The sequence below is a fragment of the Ictidomys tridecemlineatus genome, chromosome 3 (assembly GCF_052094955.1).
Source record: "Ictidomys tridecemlineatus isolate mIctTri1 chromosome 3, mIctTri1.hap1, whole genome shotgun sequence".
NCBI classification, from domain to species: Eukaryota; Metazoa; Chordata; class Mammalia; order Rodentia; family Sciuridae; genus Ictidomys; species Ictidomys tridecemlineatus.
In genome coordinates, this window is record NC_135479.1 from 37,436,825 (window position 1) to 37,459,656 (window position 22,832).

Sequence of the window (22,832 nt, forward strand, 5' to 3'; positions counted from 1 at the left end):
TTTTCAGTCTTGATCAGCTACCACCAGATTTCTCCATGACATCATTTACCCTGGGGTCAGAAACATCTGGTCTGGTGGTCTCTATCCTGATCTTCTGCCTTTCCCTCGGGTCAGCCTGCCAGAGGCCTCACTCTGTTTATCAGGGTGAGGGGAAGTAACTTGTTTGAGGCCATACTGGAGGGCTCTGTGGGTGTGCCTGGTGAGACTGCAGGTTTCAAACTGGAGTTTTTAAAATGGAGTTGCTTAGGCTCAGGCCTAAGCCCATCCTAATACCTCCAAAAGATTTCATGTGTATCAACTGCAAGGAAATCTATCACCTTGGCATTCAGATGTATTGATTGGGATTCGGATTTTAATAGATTACTGCATTAATATTTTCTATTTCTTTTCTTTCTCCTTCTCCTCCCCCCTTCCTCTTCCTCTTTCTTCCTCTTTTCTTTGGTAACAGGAATTATACTCGGGGGCACTTAACCCCTGAGCCACATCCCCAGCCCTTTTTACTTCTTATTTTCATACAGAGCCTTGCTAAGTTGTTTAGGGTCTTGTTAAGTTGCTGAGGCTGGCTTTTGAATTTGCAGTCTTCCTTCCTCAGCCTCCCAAGTCCCTGGGATTACAGGCATGTGCTACTCCACCCAGATCTATTTCTTCTTTGATAATCAATGGTCTCTACCACTAACATTTTCAACTTCCTTAGTGAAAAAGCCTACACCTAAGTCAGTTTCTCTGGGGCGGGGGTTATAGTTCAATGGTGGAGCATTTGCCTAGCATGCATGGGGCCCTGGTTCCAATCCTAGTGCCAAAAAAAAAAAAAAAATCAAGTTCCTTCTCTGCTTTTTCTTTTTTCCCTGATCTTCACCTCTCAAGTCCTCACTGCCTCAATTGCTCCTTGATGCTTTTAAACAGATTAAATTTTGCCTACTTTTCTATATATTTTTTTCTCTTGGAAAAAATAGAGAGACCCTCATTGTTATACAAAATTACATATAAGAGGAAATGAGGGGAAAGGGAAAAAAACAAGGGAGAGAAATGAATTACAGTAGATGGGGTAGAGAGAGGTGATGGGAGGGGAGGGGAGGGGAGGGGGGATAGTAGAGGATAGGAAAAGCAACAGAATACAACAGACACTAGTATGGCAGTATGTAAAAACGTGGATGTGTAACCGATGTGATTCTGCAATCTGTATACAGGGTAAAACTGGGAGTTCATAACCCACTTGAATCAAATGTATGAAATATGATATGTCAAGAGATTTGTAATGTTTTGAACAACTAATAATAATAAATATATATATATATAGAAATATACATATATAGTCTGCAACAGCCATGATACTAGTGTTAGAAACAGAAGTTGTTTTCCATTCACTTTTTAAAAATTTTTTTTCTTACTTGTTGATAGATCTTTATTTTATTTATATGTGGTGCTAAGAATCGAACCCAGTGCCTCACACATGCCAGGCAAGTGCGCTACCACTGAGCCACAGCCACAGCCCTGCCATTCACTTTTAACAAACAGGAAGACAAAGGGGAAAAGAGGTTCAGTTCACTTCTTATAAAATATAATTTTGGAGATATAAAATTTAAAATTCCATGCTCCTCAAATGTGAAGGATGAATATTATATAGGTAAGTTCTCTGACAATAATGTATTTCAATTAGAAAGAAATGAAAACAATACTGACTTTCTCCAGTATTTGAAATTTAAGAAGCATACTTCAGATGTACTCATGGGTTTGCTCTAAGGAAAATGGTTAGGAAGTTGGCACACACTGGCTGCTCCTTGATGTTTTTTAGTGAGATACCACAATAAGTGAAAAGAAAGAAAATTGCTAGGAAGGACGCGCTTATCTGTGTCCTGCAAAGAAAAATGACTGAGTCCAGGTTGGAAAAGCCAATGGCTTCTGTAACTAAGGAGTGGGAAGTAAAGGCAGTTTCTTACAGTGGGTTTTGTTTGTTTGTTGTAGTACTGAGGATTGAATCCAGGGCCTGCTAGGCAAATGCTCCACACTGAGCTACATCTCCAGTCCATTTTATTTTATTTTATTGCTTTACTTTATTATATTGTATTTTATTCTATTGTTTTGTTTTAGGTGTTTTTGCATTGTTTTGTTTTATTGTATTTATTGAGTTTATATTTTATTTTATTCATTATTTTATTTTATTTTATTTTTGAGACAAGTTCTCACTAATTTCCCCAGGCTGGTCTCAAATTTGTCATTCCCCTGCCTCGGACTTCTTACTCACTGGGATTACAGGTGTGCACCAACACCAGGCTAATAGGTAATAATCTCACAAAAGTGAAAATGAATAAGACTTTGGCCCTATCTCTGAGAGATTTTTCTAAAGCACTTAATACACCCACTCAGTCCTAAATGTGGGGAAAGGAGAAGATAGACAGGTCAAATCACACCATTTATTACTAAAAAATGTTGTATATATTTTCAAAAGGACCACACCTCAGTGACTGCCATTCTCTGTCAGAATAAGAAGGAGAAGACGAGAATGGTTTCTGCTGTGCAAGCTCACATAAGCGCTGGGGAAGGTGTACGTGAGGGTTGTTAGTACAGAGAAGATCTGAAGGCTCAGTTCTCCTGATGTTTGCACCTGTTCTCTAGGAGGTGAAATCATGTTAAAATTTGACCCAGTCCTAATGGTGCAACTTTCCAGCAATCTGTCTGTGTCTTATTCAGGTGATTTTCCAAAGATGTGTACAATTATATTTATTGTACTAAAATAATTGTAATTTTCATCAAGAGCCATAAATCTCAAAGCCCTACCTTCTACCCAATGCTGATTATCAGAAACGTTGGCCTTTCAATAAATGTGGATGGAACTGGGACATACTGCAGCGCAGCACTCCATCACAGAGGTCTCAGCCATGCTGGGAAGTCAATATTCATCGAGAAAGTCACATCTACAAGCACCCTGCTTGTGTCATTCTTCTGTGCCTAGGCCTGACATCCAGAGCACGTTCTTTGATCATAACATTCTTCTGTGGTGACACGTCTCTTCCATTCTTTAGGAACCCTGATCCATCCATGTCAATTGGACAGGAATGAAGCTCCTTCTCATCCCAGATTCATTGATATGACCTGAGCCTGGCTGACCAGTCACCTCTGGATAGGATTGGCTCACGGACAGAAATGCAACCCAAGCTGGACATCCTACTCACTGCTGGGAATTTTGCTGGGTTACTGAAAATGGTCCTTTTCTTCTCTACTGTAATGAACCATAACAACTATGTAAGTCTGGAGCTGCTGGAGACTTATTATTCCTCCCGCACGGAGAGAGCCTCACAGAGAATGAGGTCAAACTCCAGAGGAAATCAAGACAAGATATGGGGTGGGGAGATGAGAGGGAGAAAAAGACCCCCCCCCAACCCAGAGAATAATGTTGGTGACAACGTTGAACCACTGGATCTAACAACCATGTCAGGCCTTTCCCTGGGCGGCCAAGATAAATTTAATTTTTGCTTAAAGTATATTGAGTTTTATTTATATTCACTGTGCCCATCTTGCTTGGAAGACTTTGCCAAGCAAATCTCAAGGATGATGCCCCTGTGCCCGACATAAACTATACTTCCATCAATGTGGGGTGAAGGGAAGGGGCACAGGGCTGGGACAGGGCACTGCAGGTGAAAAAGCACTTCTGGACAGCCTGATCCAACAGTGTGGGGAGAGGGTATGAAAACCAGCACAAGCCAGAATCCAAATACAACAGCATTAATCCTCATAGACACACGTCTGTTAGTTCCTACCTACCGCACAATTCATTTTCCAAAATAGAAAGAACTTCAGCCCATTATCCTGACCTTCAGGATGGGTGCAAAAAAAAAATTATCCAATCTGTCTTCTAATTACAGATGGAGATTATTCCAGGAACTTCTAGATCATGACACACGTAAGGAGGCAGGGAGCAAGAGAGCCAGAAACACCCAAACTTTCTTAGGACAAGTGGGAACAACTCAGGAAACAAACATTTTCCATTATGTTGAAAACTAATTGTCACTGCTACGATCCACAAATGAACTGACACTCTGGGAGTACCCAGCGCAGGACTTGACACAATACAGAACCAGCCTCGGCACCTCTGGGGGCCCTAGTCTATGACACTGGCTTAATGAAGCCATAATCCATGCACTTGATGAGACACTCCCTGGCTGTCTGAACCACAGCCGCCTTCTTCTCGTCCGGCTCCTGTTTGCCCACCACAGTCAGGATCTCCAGCAGCTCACTCTCCACCAGCTTCTTGGCCAGTTCAGAATCGGCTGCCAGCAGGTTGTAGGCGATGACCAGGCCCCGGTGTTGGACTGACAGCTGGTCATGCAGGCAAAGCCGCTGCAGGATCTCCAACCACTGGGTTGTCTGGAGAGGGCCGAAAAGGGAAGAAAGGAGTCAAGGAATCAGGAGGGAGACAGAGAGAGGAGATTTGGGGACAAGATAAGTAGAAAGCATTGGCCACACTTACAGCCAAGTAACTTAGCTATGGCCACATATCTGGAAATACAGAGGATTAACATCCTCCATCTATTCACATCTTAAGCAACATGAGAGTAAAGAGACAGGCCCACTGCATGTCTGAGCAGAATGGGGATGTGGAGTGTTCAGAAATGAGAATTCTTGGGCTGTGGATACAGTTCCGTTGGTAAAGGGCTTGCCTTCCAAGCACAAGGCCCTGGGTTCAATTCCTAACACCACAAAAAAAAAAAAAAAAAAGAAAAGAAAGAAAGTAAAGAAATCAGATTTCTCACTCTGGGTTCATGGGCAATGCCTGCTTCTGCCAAGCCAAGTGCCTTTCACACTACAGCTCCATGCAGGGAGGCATGGCTTTGCCTAGAATCAACACCAGAGTCTGGAGTGAATCCTCTCCTCCATTCTTCCTCAATCCACCATCCACAGAAATGAAGATGTCCAATTACTGTGCATGGGGGAGCAGGACTCTAGATCACTCTGATCACCCTAGGAGACAGTGATAAAGCTGAGAGTAGAACCAGGAGACTGACTCCTTTAGCCTTCAATAGACACACCCCAGGCAGCAGAGCAGAATAGGCATCGCATAGGCATGGGTTCTGCAGTCAGAGAACCAGTGTTCCCATCCTAGATCAGCATTTATACCATCCACATGGCCTTGGTTAGGCTATTCACCTTCTCTAAGCTTCAGGAGCCTCCCCTGTCTTCTGCTCCACCTTCCTCTAACATCACGCTGAGTAATGAGATGATTCATGGAAAGAGCTTAGCATGGGGGCTCAACAAGCCCTGGTGACCTGACACCAATCCAGAGGTTTTCCCCTGGGCTCCCTCATGCCTTCATCCACCCTTCGTCTGCAGGGATCCCTTCCTGCATGTGCTGCTCTCGGATAGGGAGATGGAGGCAGAGAGAGGAAAAGACAAGTACCTGCCTTTCAGGCTTCTAAGCACATTTTTTGACACACTACACTAGGTCTTCTGCCCCAGGAAAGAACATGAAAACCATCTAACTGTGGAAGGTTCAAGGACCTTTTCTATGCTGATGAACATCTGCTAATGGGTCTCTCTGGAATGTCGCTGGGCGATCAAGGGAAAGGATGACAGAAATTCAATCAGGATCCCAGGCAGGAGGATCTGCAGCCTGGCTTCCCTGGGCACAGCCCAGCTGCCATGAGACCATAGAGATGCCCAGCATTCAAAAGGCCCCAGGGTTGTACCAAAGATGGGCCTGGGAAGTCTCATGAGTCCCCCAGCATGTCCATGATGGGACAAGAAGATGGCCAAGAATACTGAGACCCTCGGGAAGAATGAAGAAGTGCAGGGGTAGACTGGCAATCCCGAAGGACTCCAGTCCTTCCTAACTAACTGTGCTCTTGGGCTCATTACGTTCTGTACCTCAGTTTCCTTGTCCAGAAATTAAAGGTAATAATAATACTCACTTTATAGAGTTGTTGGGAGGAATAAATGATGCATCTATGTAAAGGCTCAGAGTGACACCTGGCATACAGAAAGTGCCAGGAGACAGACAGCATCCATGGGTATTCCACAGGTGTTCCAGCAGAAGCTTCTCTAATGCAATGGCTTCCAAGTGTGGTCCACAGACCAGAAGCTTCCCAACCCCAGTCGACTGAATCAGAACACCTGGGGAAACTGTTTTCACAAGCTCTCCAGGTAGTTTTGACACACATTACAGTTTTGAGAGGTTTGCTGTAGGGAAGAGGCTGAAACCCAAAGACCATGCCCATGAGCTACCTCCAGCAGAGAACCTCTGGTGCCATGAGAGCTTAAGCCCTTTAGAACATAGAGAAACACACACACACACACACACATACACACACACACACACACACACACACACCTGCACCCATGCACGCACACACATACACACATACCTTAAATCATCTATTTGAAACACCTGCCTCACCCAGACGTGAGTACACTTGACATGAGACGTTCACGTTTTTCACCACCAGTGGGCCTGAGTGCACAGGCTCAATTTGGCCAAACAAGGAGAGCTGCATTTGGCACCCATCTTTATGTCCACATCAGTCCCATCACACCTGCTGTGGTGGCCCCAGTCCCATCTTAGGAGCTGCTCATCATAGCCACTTTGGGGAACCTGCAGCCTTTTCACCAAACCATAAGCTCCCTGCAGCAGCCCAACCACTCCCACGCTTCTCTGGGGAGCTCAGGAGCCCAGCAGCAGTGAGCATTGCTGGTATTATTGTGATTTTTTTTTTCAGTTCTGGGGATCTAACCCAGGGCCTTGCACATGCTGAGCGAGTGCTCTACGCTGAGCTATATCCCCAGTCCATTTATTTTTATTAACTTGGAGACAGAGTCTTACAAAGTTGCCAGTGCTGACCTTGAACTTCTGATCATCCTGCTGAGGCAGGAGGCTGAGGCCTCCTGGGTCACTGGGATTCTAGGTGTGCACCATGGTGCCCAGCTGGATTGTTGTGTTCTTAAGTAATGAGTTGTATGTACCATGGAAGATAATGGATGAAACTACACAGAGGGGATTTAAGCCAGCATACTCAGGAGGTGCACATAATGACCAGAAGAAGCCAAGGGATACAGACCTCCTCTCCTAAGGCAGGAGGAATAGAAATGGGGACTGGCAGGGATTGCCCTGTGGAATGGCCTCCCCAGAGGATCATCTGGGACAGCGTGGGGAGATTCTCTGGTGCACGCCCAGCCTCTTCCTGTCCCAGGACCCACACTCACCACTTGGGTCATCTTGATGCACAGTTTCTTGTGCGCTGCTGTCAGCATGGCCAGGGCTCCAGCGGCCGCATTCTGCACCTTGTCATCATCCTCCCCACAGAGCAGGACCACCAGCTTCAGCCGGTCATTCCCATCCGCCAGGAACCTCTCCTGAACCTGTGGGAGGCAGCTGCAGGGTTCAGAGACAAATGCCCCCCACCTGCGCCTCCTGGGGTGAGGCAGGGGAAGAGGGAAGCAGGCTTGCATCTGAAGTTCTCTGACCCAGGATCCCTGGGAGTTTTCCTGCTTCTTCCATCAGCTTGCCCATGCCACCTCCCCCTGGAAGCCTTCCCTGATTGGTTGGGTGAAATTCCTCCAATTAAAAGGTCAAAGAGAATAAGGGATCCCCCCACCCACCCACACCCAGCAGGCTGCACCACCTCTGCATTCAACTTGACACCAGCAAAAGAGGCAGGCAGGACTGCTGGAGGGGCTGATGCCCAAGGAACCTGCTTCATTTCCCCTTGGGAAAGCTTGCAATGGTTCTCCCAAGGCCTGGGCCTTCCAGGTTTGCTACACAATGAAGTCCCATGTCGTCTAGCCTCTCTGTATGGCTAATAGGCCCTGGTTTCATATCCTGCTTTGTTATGATGATATTCAAGACTAAGAAGACTGGGAAAATAGTACCTTGCACCTCATCCTGCACAAGCTTTGGAGTCAAAAACCCAGCCTGGAATAACAGGATGTTGTGAATATGTTTTTCTCAGGGTGTCTACAGGGAGAGGGGCTGTAATGTAGGAAAGATTTAGATATTCCTGGGTTCTCTGGTCAAAACGCTAGTTTAGTCTCATCCTAGGAGCCCCTGACCTCACACCAGGCCTGGCTGCTGGCCTGACCCTCCCCGCCTGGGTCTGCCCCCACTGCCCCGAGCCCAGTCCTCACTTCCTTGTTGACCACCATGTTGCACATGCACTCTGTGGCCGCCTGCCGCAGCTGGTCATGATTCTCAAACATGTAGTTCTCGATGTCCGGCAAGGCCTTCTCCTTGAAGATCTTCTGTCTGGGACGAGAGGGTGGAGAAAGAGAGGGCCTGAGTCCTTAGTAGTGAGCATGCGGGGATTTGGCCACGCCGGGGCCATTTCTCCATCCTAATGGTGTCCCTCCCGCACCATCAGCCAGCTGGGTGGCATGCAACCTGCTGCTCCTGGTCCAGGAGGGGCACCATGGGTATAAACTAAATGGCCTCGCATCCTGGGCACGGCCGCGCCCTGGGAGGAACACACCACCCCACTGGAGATCCCTTTTGCTAGTCCTTGGGCTTCGCACAGTCTCTGTGTGGTCTTTCTGTCCTCCAATGCAAACCCCTTCCCGCTGTGGTTTCTACCCAGTGCCTCTGATGCTGTCATCTGAGCTCAGCAGCTTGAGCTCATGACCTGTGAAATTCCAACCCAAATTTCTGGGGCACCTCTCCCCACCCCTGCCCTTTCCACCCCACCCCACTCACCGGAGCTTGTCACTCCGCCCAGACAGGTTTGTGAGGCCCAGGAGAGCCTCGTAGTTCTGCAGCCCGTCCCTCTGTGTGTCCAGGAGACGCACAAGGGGCCGCACCACCTCATAGACCTGTGGGGAGGGGTCGCGGATCAGGTCGGGCGAGGGCCACATCTCCCTCCATTCTCTGCATTGGTAGGTGGCCAGCCTTTAATTTCCAAAGCACTTTCCTGTGTTGTCGGACCTCATCTGCACAATGATCCTCAGAGGCAGGAATGTTGCCTTTACTTTGCAACATTTCTGAGGGGACAGTCCTGTTTGTCACAGGCACAGCCAGGCCAGGCATCCAGGTGAATCATCACCCGCCCTGAAACAGCACCAGGTCCCTCTCCCAGGTTGGGGTGATGAGAGCCGAGAGACTCCTCCCACAGCCCCACCCCACTCATCCCAAATACCCACCCGCTCTCCAGGGAAGGCGATGTCCGGGTTAGAGACAGCCGCGATCTTGGCCAGAGCGTGGGCCGCCTTCACCTTGCCCACATCCGTGCCCTCCAAAGCCAGCGGGATCAGGGCCTGCAAGAAAGGGCACAGTCACCTAGGCCACAGATCCAGAGCCCTCTCCCATCTTCCCACCCCAGCTGCTGTCTCTCTGTCCCATCAGAGGTTCACGGAGACTCTGCGACATCATCAGCCCTTGAGCATCATGGAAAACAACTACTCAGCCATAGATGCACTCCCCTGGGTCCCAATCATCAAGGTCTTCAACCCCACTTCTGCCCACCCATCCACAGGTTCCTTCAATTTTTGGAGAAATAATAAATGGATTCCTTACTGTCTAAGGCACACCTAATAGTAACAGCAGACACTTATTGAGCACCTACGGTGCGCTTTGCATGTATTTTATATAATCCTGGTGACATCTGAAAGGTGAGTGTGTGGGTCCTGCCTCCACCTTACAGATGAAGAAATTGTGGCTCAGTGAGAGTAAGCATCTGCCCCAGGTTACACAGCAAGACTCAACTCTAGTCTACAGGAAAGTCCACAGTCTCCATCTTTGTACCAGGCTTCCTTCCAAGAGCAAGGAAGATAAAGACATTCCAGAGTCCATCCATGGCACCAGCCAATCAAGCAGAAATTGGTTTGGGGCCATGAGCACAAACAGTGCAAATAACTGAGTTGCCCGTATTTGAGGAGGTTGGGCTGGGTTGGGGATACAGGATTCTCGGGCCAGGTTAGGGGTACATGAGCACACCCACACAAGTACACACCCATACACAGTCTGTGTGCTCCTGTGAAGCAGATCACCTTCTAGGAAAGCAAAGACTTTATCCTGACCCTTTACCTTGCCACCACCTTGAGCCACAATGGTGCCTCGGTCCTTTGGGTTGTCACAGAGCGCCAGGAACACCCTGCAGAGCCAAGAATAAAGGAGAGCATTTGAACTGCCAGCAGCCTCTCCCATCGCAGACCAGCAGCCAGAGCCCAGGAAGCCCCAGGGTGAACAGGGAAAGCCGGAGAGTGCACCCGTGTGCTCCTGCCCCACAATGCACGATGAGCCACCTTGGGAAGACGCTGTGATGATGTTAAGTGGCACGGAAGAAAGTGAGGCCAAGCAAGGCTGAAAAGAGCCACCCCACTCCTGCTTATGGGCACTGCCAGGGGCTCCTTTGTGCCCCTCGCCACCCAAGAGGAACTCCTCCTCCACGGTCTCCTAATTCCCTGTGAGCACGGTTCCCTCCTGGGCCTCCTTGCTCTAGAGAAATCTCCTCTGTCCTTGGTGTCTCTGCAGATGCTGTTTCCAGGCCTGCAGCCTTTCCCTCCCCCGCATTAGAGTGGCTCCTTTTCTTCCATCAGGGCTCAGCTGTCACCTCCACCAGGCCTTCCTGGCTGCCGAGCCCTGGCCCTCCAGTCTGGCTGCTTGGGTGCCATTGTTCATGTCCCCACCCCTGTGCCTCCCCACAGGGCACCTGTTGCACTGGACCTGATCATTCCCAGTAGTCTGCACTTTGTGCCTTTGATCTCTGGGAACAAGGCAACCAGAATGAACACCTTCTGACACAAGCTTCCACCTGTCACCTCTGCCCCATCATGTCATTGTCATTGTTGGTCCCCTTCAGTCTCTAGGACACCCAGTGGCCCACTCAGTCCCTCATGTAGGCCCCCACCATTTCCATCTCCCCATCCAGCCTCCTGCCCTCCAGTCCCCTCAGGCCCAGCCCCTGGCCCCCTGCAGTGGCACCTGGCCAGCAGCTCCTTGGTCTGGTCAGTGAGGATGGCACTGTCTGCTTTCACCATGCAGGAGAGAGCGGAGATGACACCTGCCTTCAGGAGCCTCTTCACCCGCATGTCCACAAAGTCCTTCTTGTCCTGGGGGATGGGAGAGTCGGCAATGGAGAAGGGGCCTGGGCACCAGGCAGATCTGTGCTGGAACTTCAGATGGTATGTTTCTGACTTCTTAGGGTTGGCTCACTAATGGCCCTCCCAGATGACCACAGCCCAATCCCTAGAACCTGAGAATGTGTGACCTCACATGTCAAAAGGGACTTTGCCAAGATGATCAAGTGAAGGAACTGGGGAAGGGGAGATAATCCTGGATAATGTAGGTAGGCCCTAAGTAATCACGATGCAACCACAGCACAGTAAGCTCAGGGTTAATACTAGGAGGTGTGAAAACAGAAAAAGTTAAAAGGATTCAAGGTCACAACCAAAGAATGTAGGTGGCCTCTAGAAGTTGAAAAAGTCAAGGAATAAGATTCTCCCCTAGAGACTCCAGAAGGAGCCAACCCTGCAGACCCCTGGACGTCAGCCCAGGGGGACAGATGCTCTGACTTCCGGCCTCCAGAGCTGTAAGGTAACGGATGTGTTCTTCAGGCCACTGTGTTTGTGGCAAGGTGTTAGAGAAGCAAAAGGAAGTAACGCACTTCTCTAGGTTCCCTTTGCCGAAACAACGCCCATCAGGTAAGAACTTCTTCTCTGCTTTGCCCAACCTGCTCCCAGCACAGAGCCTGCGGAGCTGATGCTCTAAGAAAGTCAACGTCAAAGACTCAACTCTCTCTTTCTCAGAGAAGTGAAGTGAAAAGGGGATGATCCCAAGCACTGTTGACACATACAGTGACTTTCTTGCAAAAGGTTGGCCTTCCATTGGGGGACGGGGAGGGGAATATAGACAGGAGTAAATGGGGACAGCAGGTGAAGCTGACAGCCATGGAGTGGGCTTTGCTGGAAACCCAAAGTCAACCCCAGGTTGGTCCTCGGAATGGGGATTGGCGGGGAAGAGACGGACATCATGTGCTACCTCTAGGCACAGGGGACCTTCATAGCAGCAGGACACGCTGTGCACCCTTGCCTGGGTGAAGTGTGCCTGCCACTTTTAAAAACAGTTCAGAGAATGGGAGGCCATGTGCAAAATACACAAAGTATCTTGTTCTCAAGTCTCTTATATAGAATAGCATAATATTGTCACATAACCAACCCACATCACACCATATGCTTTTAATTTTTCTTGGTGTGTTATAATTATACAGAACAGTGGGATTCACTGTGACACATTCATACATGCACGTGGCATAATTTGGTCAATTTAGTTCCCTAGAACCTTCCCTTTCCCTCCCTTCCTTCTTCCTCCTGGTCCCCTTCTTCCCTAACTAGTCTCCCTTCTATTTTCATGAGATTCCCCCCTCTTTTCCTCCTTTTTTTCTCTCTACTTTCCACAAATGAAAGAAAACACATGACCTTTGACAAAATAAGTTTGGCTTATTTTGCTTAACATAATGCTCTCAAGTTCCATCCATTTTCCTGCAAATGACATGATTTTGGTCTTCTTTATGGCTGAAGAAACTCCTTTACATGTATATACATTTTCTTTATCCATTCATCTGTTGACAGACACCTAGGCTGGGGTCCATAACTTGGCTATTGTGAATTATGTTGCTGTAAACCTGGGTATGCATGTATTCCAAGAGTATGCTGACTTTAAATTTTTTTGATAAATCCCAAGGAGTGTTATCACTGGGTCATATGGTAGTCCTATTCTTAGCTTTTTAAGGAACATCATACTGATCTCCACAGTGATTGTGCTAATTTACAATCCCACACACAGGGTGAGTGTTCCTCCTCCCCCCCCAAAATTATTTTTCCAAAATCAGACAAAATGATTACTACATTCTGATTATAACTATAGGAAGAAAAAAATCCCACTATTTTGTATATGTACATTGTGCCAATAAAAATTTAAATAGAGTTTAATTTTTTTAAAAAAAGAAAAAAGATGCACAGAAAAACAACAGTCTCTGGTGGGTAGCACAACATACCCAAATGCCAACAGTGGTCACGGGGATACATTATGAGGAGTGGTTATTTTCTCTATTGCACACTTTCATTGGTTTTGTAGTGGCACCCCCCTCCTCCACAAAAAAGAATCTTACCTAAGCTTCTCCAGAAATCTTCACCATAATTGATTTTAAGACTATAAGCAAAAGAGTGTCTACAAAAAAAGTTCAATGTAGTTAAACTTCCTAATTTCCTGTTGCTCTATTTTACTTGGTGACTGGCCAGGAAGAAGTCGGCACTCCACGTGCTGGACGCCCCTTTACTTGTTTTTTATAAACATGTATCCAGTATGGTAGTTTGTAGAAGTGTGTTTGCAAAGTGTGATTTAAAAAAAAAAAAAAGACAAATTCTTTATCAAGGTCTCTGGCCTTGAGCTGGGCTTCACAGAGTTGCCCACATTTTCCAAATAAAAGAAGTTACAAATCGGGCTCCATGGTAACAGCTGGCAGGGGGAGGGAAGAAAGGGGAGAAGAAGCTCTCCCCTTCTCAGGTGTTGTCATTGAAGGATTAACTTGCCCAGAACAGGAAAGAAAAAGCTGCTTTTATGTGAACTTATGCAGTCTGTGAACTTCTGAGCCCCCCCCCTTCCATTCCGGGTATAAAATTCTACAACTACTTGAACTCGGGGTTCAGGGAATTAATTGATTACAGCAAAAGCTGTGCCCTCTGAACCTGGCTGCAGCCAAATAAAACTGTTTCCTGCTGTCTTCCTACGACAGTCTTGCAACCTAGGATTATCATTTTGATCATTTTAAAAATCTAAATTATTTTATTGGCTGGGAATATTTTTTCATATGTACTTATATGCAAATAATATGTAAATCATTTTCTTGTATTAGGCTCCCAAGGAGATTTGTGACACCTGGGCTCATGCTGACCCCCACTTCCTCCTCTCAATATTCATCAACACCCATCCCCAAATCCAGATATCCCAGAAAATCAAATCTTTATAAGTCTTGGAAGTATGATATAAAGCTGTCTCATATCTATGAAATCAACAACATAAAATCAATCCCCAGGACCTTCCCTTGCCCTCCCCTCCTCCTTCCTCGTGGCCCCCTTCCTCTCCTTACTGGTCTCTCTCCTATTTTCATGAGGTCCCACCTACTTTTCCCCTTTTATTCCCTCTCTAGATTCCACATATGAAAACCATGTTCCTCAGGGCTCTGTGTCAAATTAAACTCTAAAACTTGTTTTTTCTCCCAAGACAGAAAACAAAGGAAAAGCATGAACGCCATCTGCTGGACAAACTTACCATTATCATCCTCAGTTGATCAGTATTTTATCCCCAATCCTCCCAAACACATTCCACACAGCTGCCTGCACCCCGGGATTTTCCCATTCCACCTGTTTGGGAGGTCTGGAGACACAGTCCCCCTCCAGGGGCATCCTGTACCCACCTTGGGGTGCTCCTCAGGCACGTGCTGCTTGGAGAACTTGGCCAGCTGCACCAGCTCGGGGATGACCTCCTTGACATCGTAGCTGTTGGTGCAGTTCACCAGGGTGGTGGCCACCGAGTACAGAATGGTCTTGTCACTGGTCTGTAGACACCGGGTTAGGGGGGGAAGGCAGAAAGGAACTTTGGAACCGGACTCTGCTTCCAAGACAGCTCCCTGACATGGCGGGCAAGTTGGTTTGGAAGGAGTGTGGCTGGTGGGGCTCGGCTTGGAGAAGTACAGGTGGCACAGGAGGGGAACTGGCTCTGCTCTTAGAGGGTGGCAGAAGTGCTCCTGAACCCCAGCAGCACCACAACAGTAGGCCAGTGGCTTCTCACCCAGCACCTTGCTTGGTGCCTTTCAGAAGCCCAGCGCACTCACATCCCACTACCTGGAGTAGGCACTTGGGTGAGAGCTGGAGTTCTGCTCTGGCTCTACTGGAAATCCTTCCCGCACTTCCAGAGGGAGTGAAGCACTGCCCCAAGTCCCTCGGGACCTCCTCACTCATGGCCATGGGCAAATATGCCATCTTCCTGTTCATACTCCCTCTGCCAGGAAGGCATGTGGATTCACTTTCAGCCCAGGTAACATGAGAGCCAGAAAGAGGGAAATGGCCAACCAGATTACAGGAGGGCTGCAGGGCCCTGAATCCGGTAGGCCCTGAATCCGGTTGGAGGTCAGGGCCACACTTGCCTTTGCCAGCTCAAACATGGCCTGCAGAGCCGGGATGTCCTGGACAAAGTCGTCCTTCACATCAGCATCCAGGGTGAGGTAGGCCAGGCCCTCCACTGCCCAGCGCCGGGTGCGGGTGTCTATGGCTGCATTGCACAGCCACCTGGAAGTGGGGAGGGAGAGCTGCTGGGGAAGGTGACAGGGCTCCAGTAAAGAGTGAAGCGACCTCAGGGTGGTGGAGAGCAGGTGAGGGGCCTTTCACCACCCACCAGAGTGCAGCCCAGAGGGCCCTACACAGAAGCCCATGAGGAGGGGCTGGAAATGACCCTCTTACTTGCGACACTGCTTGGCCAGCTTCTCTGTGGACCCTTCAGCAAACTGCCTGAGACCATAGTCTGTGCCCCCTGCAGAGCCGAGCTTGCAGAGGCCCTGTGGAGGGACAGACACATGCAGGATCAGGGACATGGTTTGGGGACAGGCCTTGCTCTAACAGGTCCCTGTGGCCAGATAACCTCACAGGTAGTTTGAAAAATCCACATGAGAGGATGGTAACCATGTGCAACTGCAGTGGGCAGCCTGGTTAGGGCACAAAAAAATGCAAGGAAGTCATGCCATATGAGGGACCAATTCAAATGTGCAAAATGTAACCCAGAGAAAATTAAACTCTTGTAGGAAAAAAAAATCTTCCATATAAAGAAATTCACTACATCAGAGGCAAAGATCAGTTTAAAAAAAAAAAAAGATGTGAATAAACACTGGATCAATGACTCTAATCTTTGGGGTAATTGTTCACAAGATAAAGAAAAGATCCATGGAAGTAATTTCAATAAAATGAAAATGGAAGAAAGAAAACAGGCTTAACTGCCACACACACATGCTGGTTAAAGAAACTGGCTTTTTAGCGTTCATTCTGAAAATGTTTTCTGGAAAAAACTCAGGAGGAAAACATGGCCAGGATTAAATGCAGGGCCCACCATTCTGAATCTCTGTCCCCATGTCACTCTGCTCTGCAGGGGCCCATAGGGGTGTGGTGTCTCCTCTAGAATGGAGAGCACCCCCGTTCTTCCTGGGGTGCTCGGTGCTCAGCACGGTGGCTGGTCCTGGGCAGGTGGTGCCCAGCCTACTCACCACCAGCGTGCGGATCTTGATCTTCTCATTCTTGGTGGTCTTGTAGATGCTTTTGAGCAATGACACACCATTGGTGATGATGAAGGTGGCGCGGCTGAGCTTGGTGGAGGCGTGGATGAGGGCCTCCACGGCCACCAGCTGGTCAGCCTCGCGCTCTGAGCCACACAGCGCCACCATCATCTCCATAACGCCTTTCATTCCCAGTAGCTGATTGCCCAGGTCAAAGGGCCCCTGAAGGATCCCAGACACGGTCTGAATGGCATTCACATTCTTGTCCATGTCCTGGGGGTCAAACTTGCCCCTAAAACAGAGAGTGAGGATTGTCAAGATAACAGGTCCAAGAGGATGGAAAGAGTGAGATGTGGAGGCAGAAAGATTTGGATTGGCATCCTGATTCTACCACTCGTGTGCTGTGTGACATTGGGCAATTCGCTGAACCTCTCGAGCTTCCGATTCTTGATCTGTAAACTGAGGATAGCAGTGGTTGTACTAAGGAAGCTGCACTGGATAGAGGGAGGCATCAGGCTACAATGCAGTCACCACAAAGCCTCAGCTGGGGAAGACTCTGGAGCTGGAACAACCAGCAAAGCTATTTTAACTTGGCATGAGGGACTGGGCCTCCAGCCCAGAGTCCACAGCACAGCACAGCATCTGGAGGGACAGATGGCACCCACGGCCACAGGGGGCAGAGGACCTAGCAAGGTGCCCGTGCACTGGATGGCTTGGCATCACATCTCAGCCCCTTCCTCTGTCAAGTGAGGGGGTGGAACTCAACTTGGGATCTCATGGGGGGCTCTGGAGTGAGCGGGAAAAGCTGAAGCTCTGTAGGAAAAGCCAGGGTCACCGTGAGGAGCTCTAGGAGAACCAAAGTCGGGGTCAGCAGAAGCCATAGGAGAGAGCAGGGGCGGCAGATCCAGGGGCAGAGAAGCATTTTTGTATTTTAAAGGGTTTTTTAGAAAAATAAATAGGGCTGAGGTTGTGGCTCAGAGATAGAGCACTCACCTAGCAAGCAAGCGTGAGGCACTGGGTTCAATCCTCAGCACCACGTAAAAATAAAATTAAAATAGTGTCCACCTATAATTAAAGAATGAATTTTAAAAAATAGATAAGCCAGGCATGGGGGTGAGTGCCTATAATCCCAGCTGCTTGGGAGGCTGAGGCAGGAAGTTCAAGACCAGCCTCAGCGACTTAGCTGTATGGAAATAAATAAAAAATAAAAACGGGCTGGAAATATAGACTAATGGTAGAGCCCCGCCCCCTGGGTTTCATCTCCAGTACTGCAAAAATAATAATAGTAACAATAATATTTTTAAAATAATTAAAAAGAAAAATATATTTCTGTTCTTCTCTGGCCATTTACAGAAGCAGTTTGCAGACCCTGGGAAGAGAGAAAGGAGAAGCGAAGTAAAGGCAGCGTCTTCGCCACCTGAGCCTCACCTGGCTCAGTCCTGGCTTCCTGACCACACCCCCATGACTGAGCCATAGGTGTATCCCAGAAATCTGAGCAGTCTACCAGGAAAATCACTGCAACAGTCCAAAGGTCACATGGCAGTAGAGGAGAAGGGAGAGGACACATAAGGACAGACGGAGACCCAGACAGAGCATCTGAGATGAGGGAGCAGCAGGGAGAAGACCCAGCACACTCAGCTTCAGAGGGCCTGACCCTGCCTCGTCTCTAAAGCCACTTAAAGTCTCCCCAGAGCCTGCCTCCTGCCTGACAGCCCATGGGTGTTCCTCCCAACCACGGGAGACTGAGGTGGGTTTAAAATATGCCCAGTGTTTTGTTGTTTTCAGTGCTGAGAATTGAACCCAAGGCCTCATGCATGCTAGGTAGGCCGCCCTACCATGGAGCCACGTCCCCAACCCATGTCCAGAAATATACTGACACCCCTCCCTTCCAAAGGTGGAATATAATTCTCTTCCCTTAACCCATCTTGTGGCATTGTCCCAGACGTAGAATACCTATGAAAACTTTAAGATAGTATATAATACCATTATGCAATATAAAATAATAATACTATAATGTCACAATTATGATATTTATTAATATAATCTAGATATAGGCTCTAGATGATTTCCACCTGTTTTAATTCACCTGTATCAATTTTGTGGCAAGATTTGCAGAATCCACAACCTGGGACTGAATCTGGGTCAAGGCCAGATTGAGCACTTGCTCCTAATGACTAGAACGTGCGAGTGATGGTGTGCAGCTGCTGAGGCTTGGTGTGTGAGAGACACTGCCCTCCTCCCTGCTCTACCCTGGATCCTCACTCAGGGAAGCAGCTTCCATGGTGAGGACTCTTCTGCAGCCTGTGTTTCCTCCCAGGCCTCCCACCAACAGCCAGCACCGGCATGCCAACCATGTGAGTGCGCCATCTTGGAAGTCCAGTCAAGCCTTTGGATGGCTGCAGCCCAGGCCAATGTAGGATTGTAACTTCATGGGAGACCCTGAGCCAGAACCATCCACCGAGGAAGCTAATGATTACTAAGTTGCTAAATTACACAGCCTGTCTCCATGAGGCCTCCAGGAGACTCACGTGATGTACTCCTCACAGATCTTTCGGAAATGATCCCGCTCCGGATCACATCGCAGGTCATCATAGAGCTTGTTAATAAGGATGGAGGCCAGCATGCGGGTGTTGTCGGTCAGGGGCAGGCAGGAGGGCAGGTCTGGAACCTGCCCCACCACCTTCAGAATCTTCCTCAGGCCTGCAGGGGGACAGGGGCAAGAGTGAGATTCCTGCTGGGCTCTGTCCTCAGGAACACACCCCTGACTAAGCAATGTCCTGTCTCTGGCTTCACTCCAACTCTGTCTTTAGACAGGAGAGCCTAGGCCACCGGAGTGGGGACAAGAGACCCAGGTCCTCCACCTGGCTCTGCCCCTACCTTGAGTGATCCACCATTCTCTGTGGGCCTCCATTTTCACCTTTTCAAAATCATGACGAGTTGATCTCAGCAGACTCTACCAGTGCTAACATTCTGTGAGTAGACACGCAGTCTTCCTCGCATACTATTTTATCTTCTCTTTTCTCTAGGCCACAGTTTCTTAAATTGTGAAAATGGACATAATACTACCTACCTTATAGAGCTTGAGGACTCAATAAGAAAATAATAAGCAGAAATAGCCTGGTGCCCATCTGAGACATAATTGTCACTCAATAAAGTCCATTATGTATTTAGGCAATAATAAATATATTTCTTATTATTATTATCTTTGGGTGGAGTTTTTGTTGTTTTTTTTTTTTGTACCAGGGATTGAACTTAAAAGTACTCAATCACTGAGCCACATCCCCAGCCCTATTTTGTATTTTATTTTGTATTTTATTTACTCACTGAGTTGCTTAGCACCTCACTGTTGCTGAAGCTGGCTTGGAACTCGTGACACCCCTGTCTCAGCCTCCCAAGCTGCTGGAAATACAGGTGTGCATCACTGTGCCCACCTGGGTAGAGATTCTTAAGTAACTTCCTCCATCAGACTAGTTTAATAGTCACGTAGTTGTGGAATAAGTGAAGGATTAAATGTGTACCATTTAGGTCCTGCCTTCAGAGCAGTATGGAAAGAACATACAACAATGAAGGAAGATATGATACTGGATGGTTACACCACGGACAGTTAGCTTCAAGAAGTCTTGCAAGTTAGTTTGAGCATCTGCTGTATGCCAAGGTGTACCTGATTTTATCTTAACTGTAACCTCCTGGTTAGGAATCATTATTCCCATCTTTCAGAGCAGTTGCCCAAGATCAAGGAGCTGGCAAGAGACAGAGAGATGTCAAACAGTATCCCCGCCTTTGACCACTAGGCTATGCTGCCTCTGGGACAATGACAGCTTGATCCCAGGGCTAGGCTTTAGAGGTGGCTGGGAGTTGGCCAGCCCTTGGGTGGTACATGAATGTGGAAAGAACACACAGGGTAAATATGGGAAGTATGAAACTCTGAGTGTTAAGAAGGAATTTAAACACTTAGCTGCAATTTTGTGCTCTGTGTATTTTATCGCTTTAAGGAAAACTTCAGTTTCATCTCCATTACTCCTCTTGGCTCTTCACATCTGATGTGAGCTGGGAGTCCTGCAGTTCAACTCGGACACTCTCTACCTGGGGTTAACACTGACCCAGAGGCTGAGGGCTCAGGCCTACGATCTGCCTCCACTTCAGATGCTGTTCCAGGTTTCCCACAACTTACTTCTGTGCAAACTGGCTACAAATAATGTCTCCTACAGTCCCCTCCCTAAGTTCTGAAACTTACTAGAAGAGCTCACAGAAATCAGGAAAATAATTTGCCTACTATATTTTCAGCTTTATTATGAAAGCTGCAATCAGGAAGAGCCAAATGGAAGACGTACACAGGGGGAGGTCTGAGGAAGGGGTGTGGCACCCCCCCCAGCCCTCTCCAGGGGCACTATCCTCCCAGCACCTCCAAGTCTTCGCCAAGCCGGAATCTCTCAGATCCCTTCAGTTAGAGCCTTTTATATGGGGGCTCCATGATGTAGACATGATCAACCAAGACACTGGCCATCAGTGATTAACTCCACCTCTGGCCCTCTCCCCTCATCTCGCAGAGGTCAGAGGTGGGATAGGGGTTGAGGGATGGGACAGAGAGTCCCAAGCCTCTAATCACACAGTTGGCTCCCCTGGCAACCTGTGCTCCTTGTCCTGAGTCTATCCAGATCTCAAGCCACTAGCCATCTCATTAGCACAAGAGGACACCTATCACTTTGAAGATTCCAACTGGTTTAGGAAACAGGTGCAGATGCCTGTTTACTTATTTATACCTGTTTACTTATGACATATATTTATTATGTCACAACCAAACACACAAAAAAAGTGCTTGGCAGGACCGAAAGAGGCCCAAAGAAGCAACCCAACCTGGCTCCCAAAGACACCTGCTCCACTTCCCGTCACCTCCCCAATCTCATCTCCTGGCTTCCATCCTGCCTGGGCCTTGAGCACCTCATTCCTCTTCTGTTAGAACCCCAGACACCTCCTTGACAGTCTTCACCCCTCCCCTGGCCAAGAGCTCACTTCAGGTTTGATCTAAGGGAAGCTTTGCTCCGCCCCAGGTGGCATTACACATGGAGCTCAACGCTGCAGCTTTGAATTAGGGTATCAGAATTTTTAAATCCACCGTATTGTAACCCGAATGCTATTCATTCTGGTGCTCTTCAACAAAAGAACAGAATAAAAAACATTGCTCCCCACCTTGCCCCACCCTATAGTCCATGTGGTTGACCCTAGATCCCAGTGCAGAGAGAAGTGACTGCTGATGTCCCACTTAAATATATGCAGAGAAGACCAGAACTGGGGGAAAACAGCATAGAGGGCCAGCCTCAAGCACTACAGCGACTTGTGATCTGTAAGGTCTAAGCAACTGCATGTGCTCTTCACTGAGATCTATGAAAATCAAACAAGACAAGTGTAATATTGAAACCCCAGAGAGGTTGACTTGAACCTTTTAGAACCAGGCATACTCTCTATGCCATAAAACCCGTGAGAGAATGAGAGCAGATTAGAAAGCCACAGATAAGATTCCTGAGCAATTAAAGAAGCCGATTAAGGGGAAAGGTGAACCTGGATCTGATGAATTTAGTCACTATCTGCTAGAAAACCTCTCCTGCTTTCTGCTCCATGCCAGGTGCCCTGGTGTCCACCCATGTGAGCCCCAGACCCTCCCATCTCCTCACCATTGTCCACCACATAGATGGTGCGGGAGTTGTCATGAATGGCGAGGTCCTTCCTGGGAACATTCTTATTGAGCAGGTTCAGCGCCTGGTCCCTGCCCTGACCAGACACCTTCTTACTGACCAGCATGTCAAGCAGGTGACTGGTGATCTGCTTCAGGTCCTTCTTGGTATCTGAGGAACAAGAGGATAGAGGTCAATAGCAAGGAGTGGAATGTGTCAGATCGAATCAGGAATGGTAGAAGCTTCTAGAAGGACTCTGGGGATATTAAATCCACTGCTTTCTGGATGTGTGAATGTCCCAGGAGCCTATAATGTTGTCTATATCACCCCCCAAAAAAATAAAGAAATCCCTCGTCAACACCCCCAGGGTTCTTAGCCACTCTGAACATTGTTTTCCACAGCAGCTCTTAAGTAGCTCAGGTTTTTAGAGAGTTCTTCACTTCCTGGCAATGACTGGCAGAGATCCAGGGACACTGTATGTAGTTGTTAATAAAGTGATTTAATAAAATGCTTTCTAGAAAGGAAATTTATAGTCCTTACAGGCGTTGGACTCCCCCCTCCCAGACTCAGATGTCCTGGGAGCCTGAATTCCAGCTTCGGCCTGTGATGCCAGGACTTCCCTGACCACTGTGGACGTTAAAAGGCGAATGCGGGGCCAGGCGTGGTGGTGCACACACCTGTAATCCCAGTGACTGGAGAGGCTGAGGCAGGAGGATCCCAAGTTCAAGGCCAACCTCAGCAACTTAGCAAGCCCCAAGTAACAGTGAAATCTTATCTTAAAAAATAAAAAAGGGACTGGGGATGTGGCTCAAGTGGTATCGTGCTCGTCTGGCATGCGAGAGGCACTGGGTTCGATTCTCAGCACTACATAAAAATAAAATAAAGATATCGTGTTCACCTTAAACTAAAAAATAAATATAAAAAAATAAAA

The 22,832-nt window shown here is 48.0% G+C and overlaps 1 protein-coding gene across 1 annotated transcript in view; it reads right to left on the reverse strand.

Moving 5' to 3' along the window:
* Positions 1-1,331: 1,331 nt before the first annotated feature.
* The window catches only part of Unc45b (unc-45 myosin chaperone B), a 28,712-nt gene continuing 7,211 nt past the window's right edge, over positions 1,332-22,832 (reverse strand). Inside the window, exons 7-19 of the mRNA XM_078042455.1 lie at positions 21,902-22,072; positions 18,761-18,932; positions 16,224-16,524; positions 15,430-15,524; positions 15,111-15,258; positions 14,388-14,528; positions 10,898-11,025; positions 10,001-10,067; positions 9,118-9,231; positions 8,675-8,790; positions 8,113-8,230; positions 7,192-7,347; positions 1,332-4,362 (exon numbers count right to left, since the gene is read on the reverse strand). Of these exons, the coding sequence (XP_077898581.1) occupies positions 4,102-4,362; positions 7,192-7,347; positions 8,113-8,230; positions 8,675-8,790; positions 9,118-9,231; positions 10,001-10,067; positions 10,898-11,025; positions 14,388-14,528; positions 15,111-15,258; positions 15,430-15,524; positions 16,224-16,524; positions 18,761-18,932; positions 21,902-22,072 (1,988 nt within the window). The 3' untranslated portion in view covers positions 1,332-4,101. The remainder of the gene's footprint in view (positions 4,363-7,191; positions 7,348-8,112; positions 8,231-8,674; positions 8,791-9,117; positions 9,232-10,000; positions 10,068-10,897; positions 11,026-14,387; positions 14,529-15,110; positions 15,259-15,429; positions 15,525-16,223; positions 16,525-18,760; positions 18,933-21,901; positions 22,073-22,832) is intronic.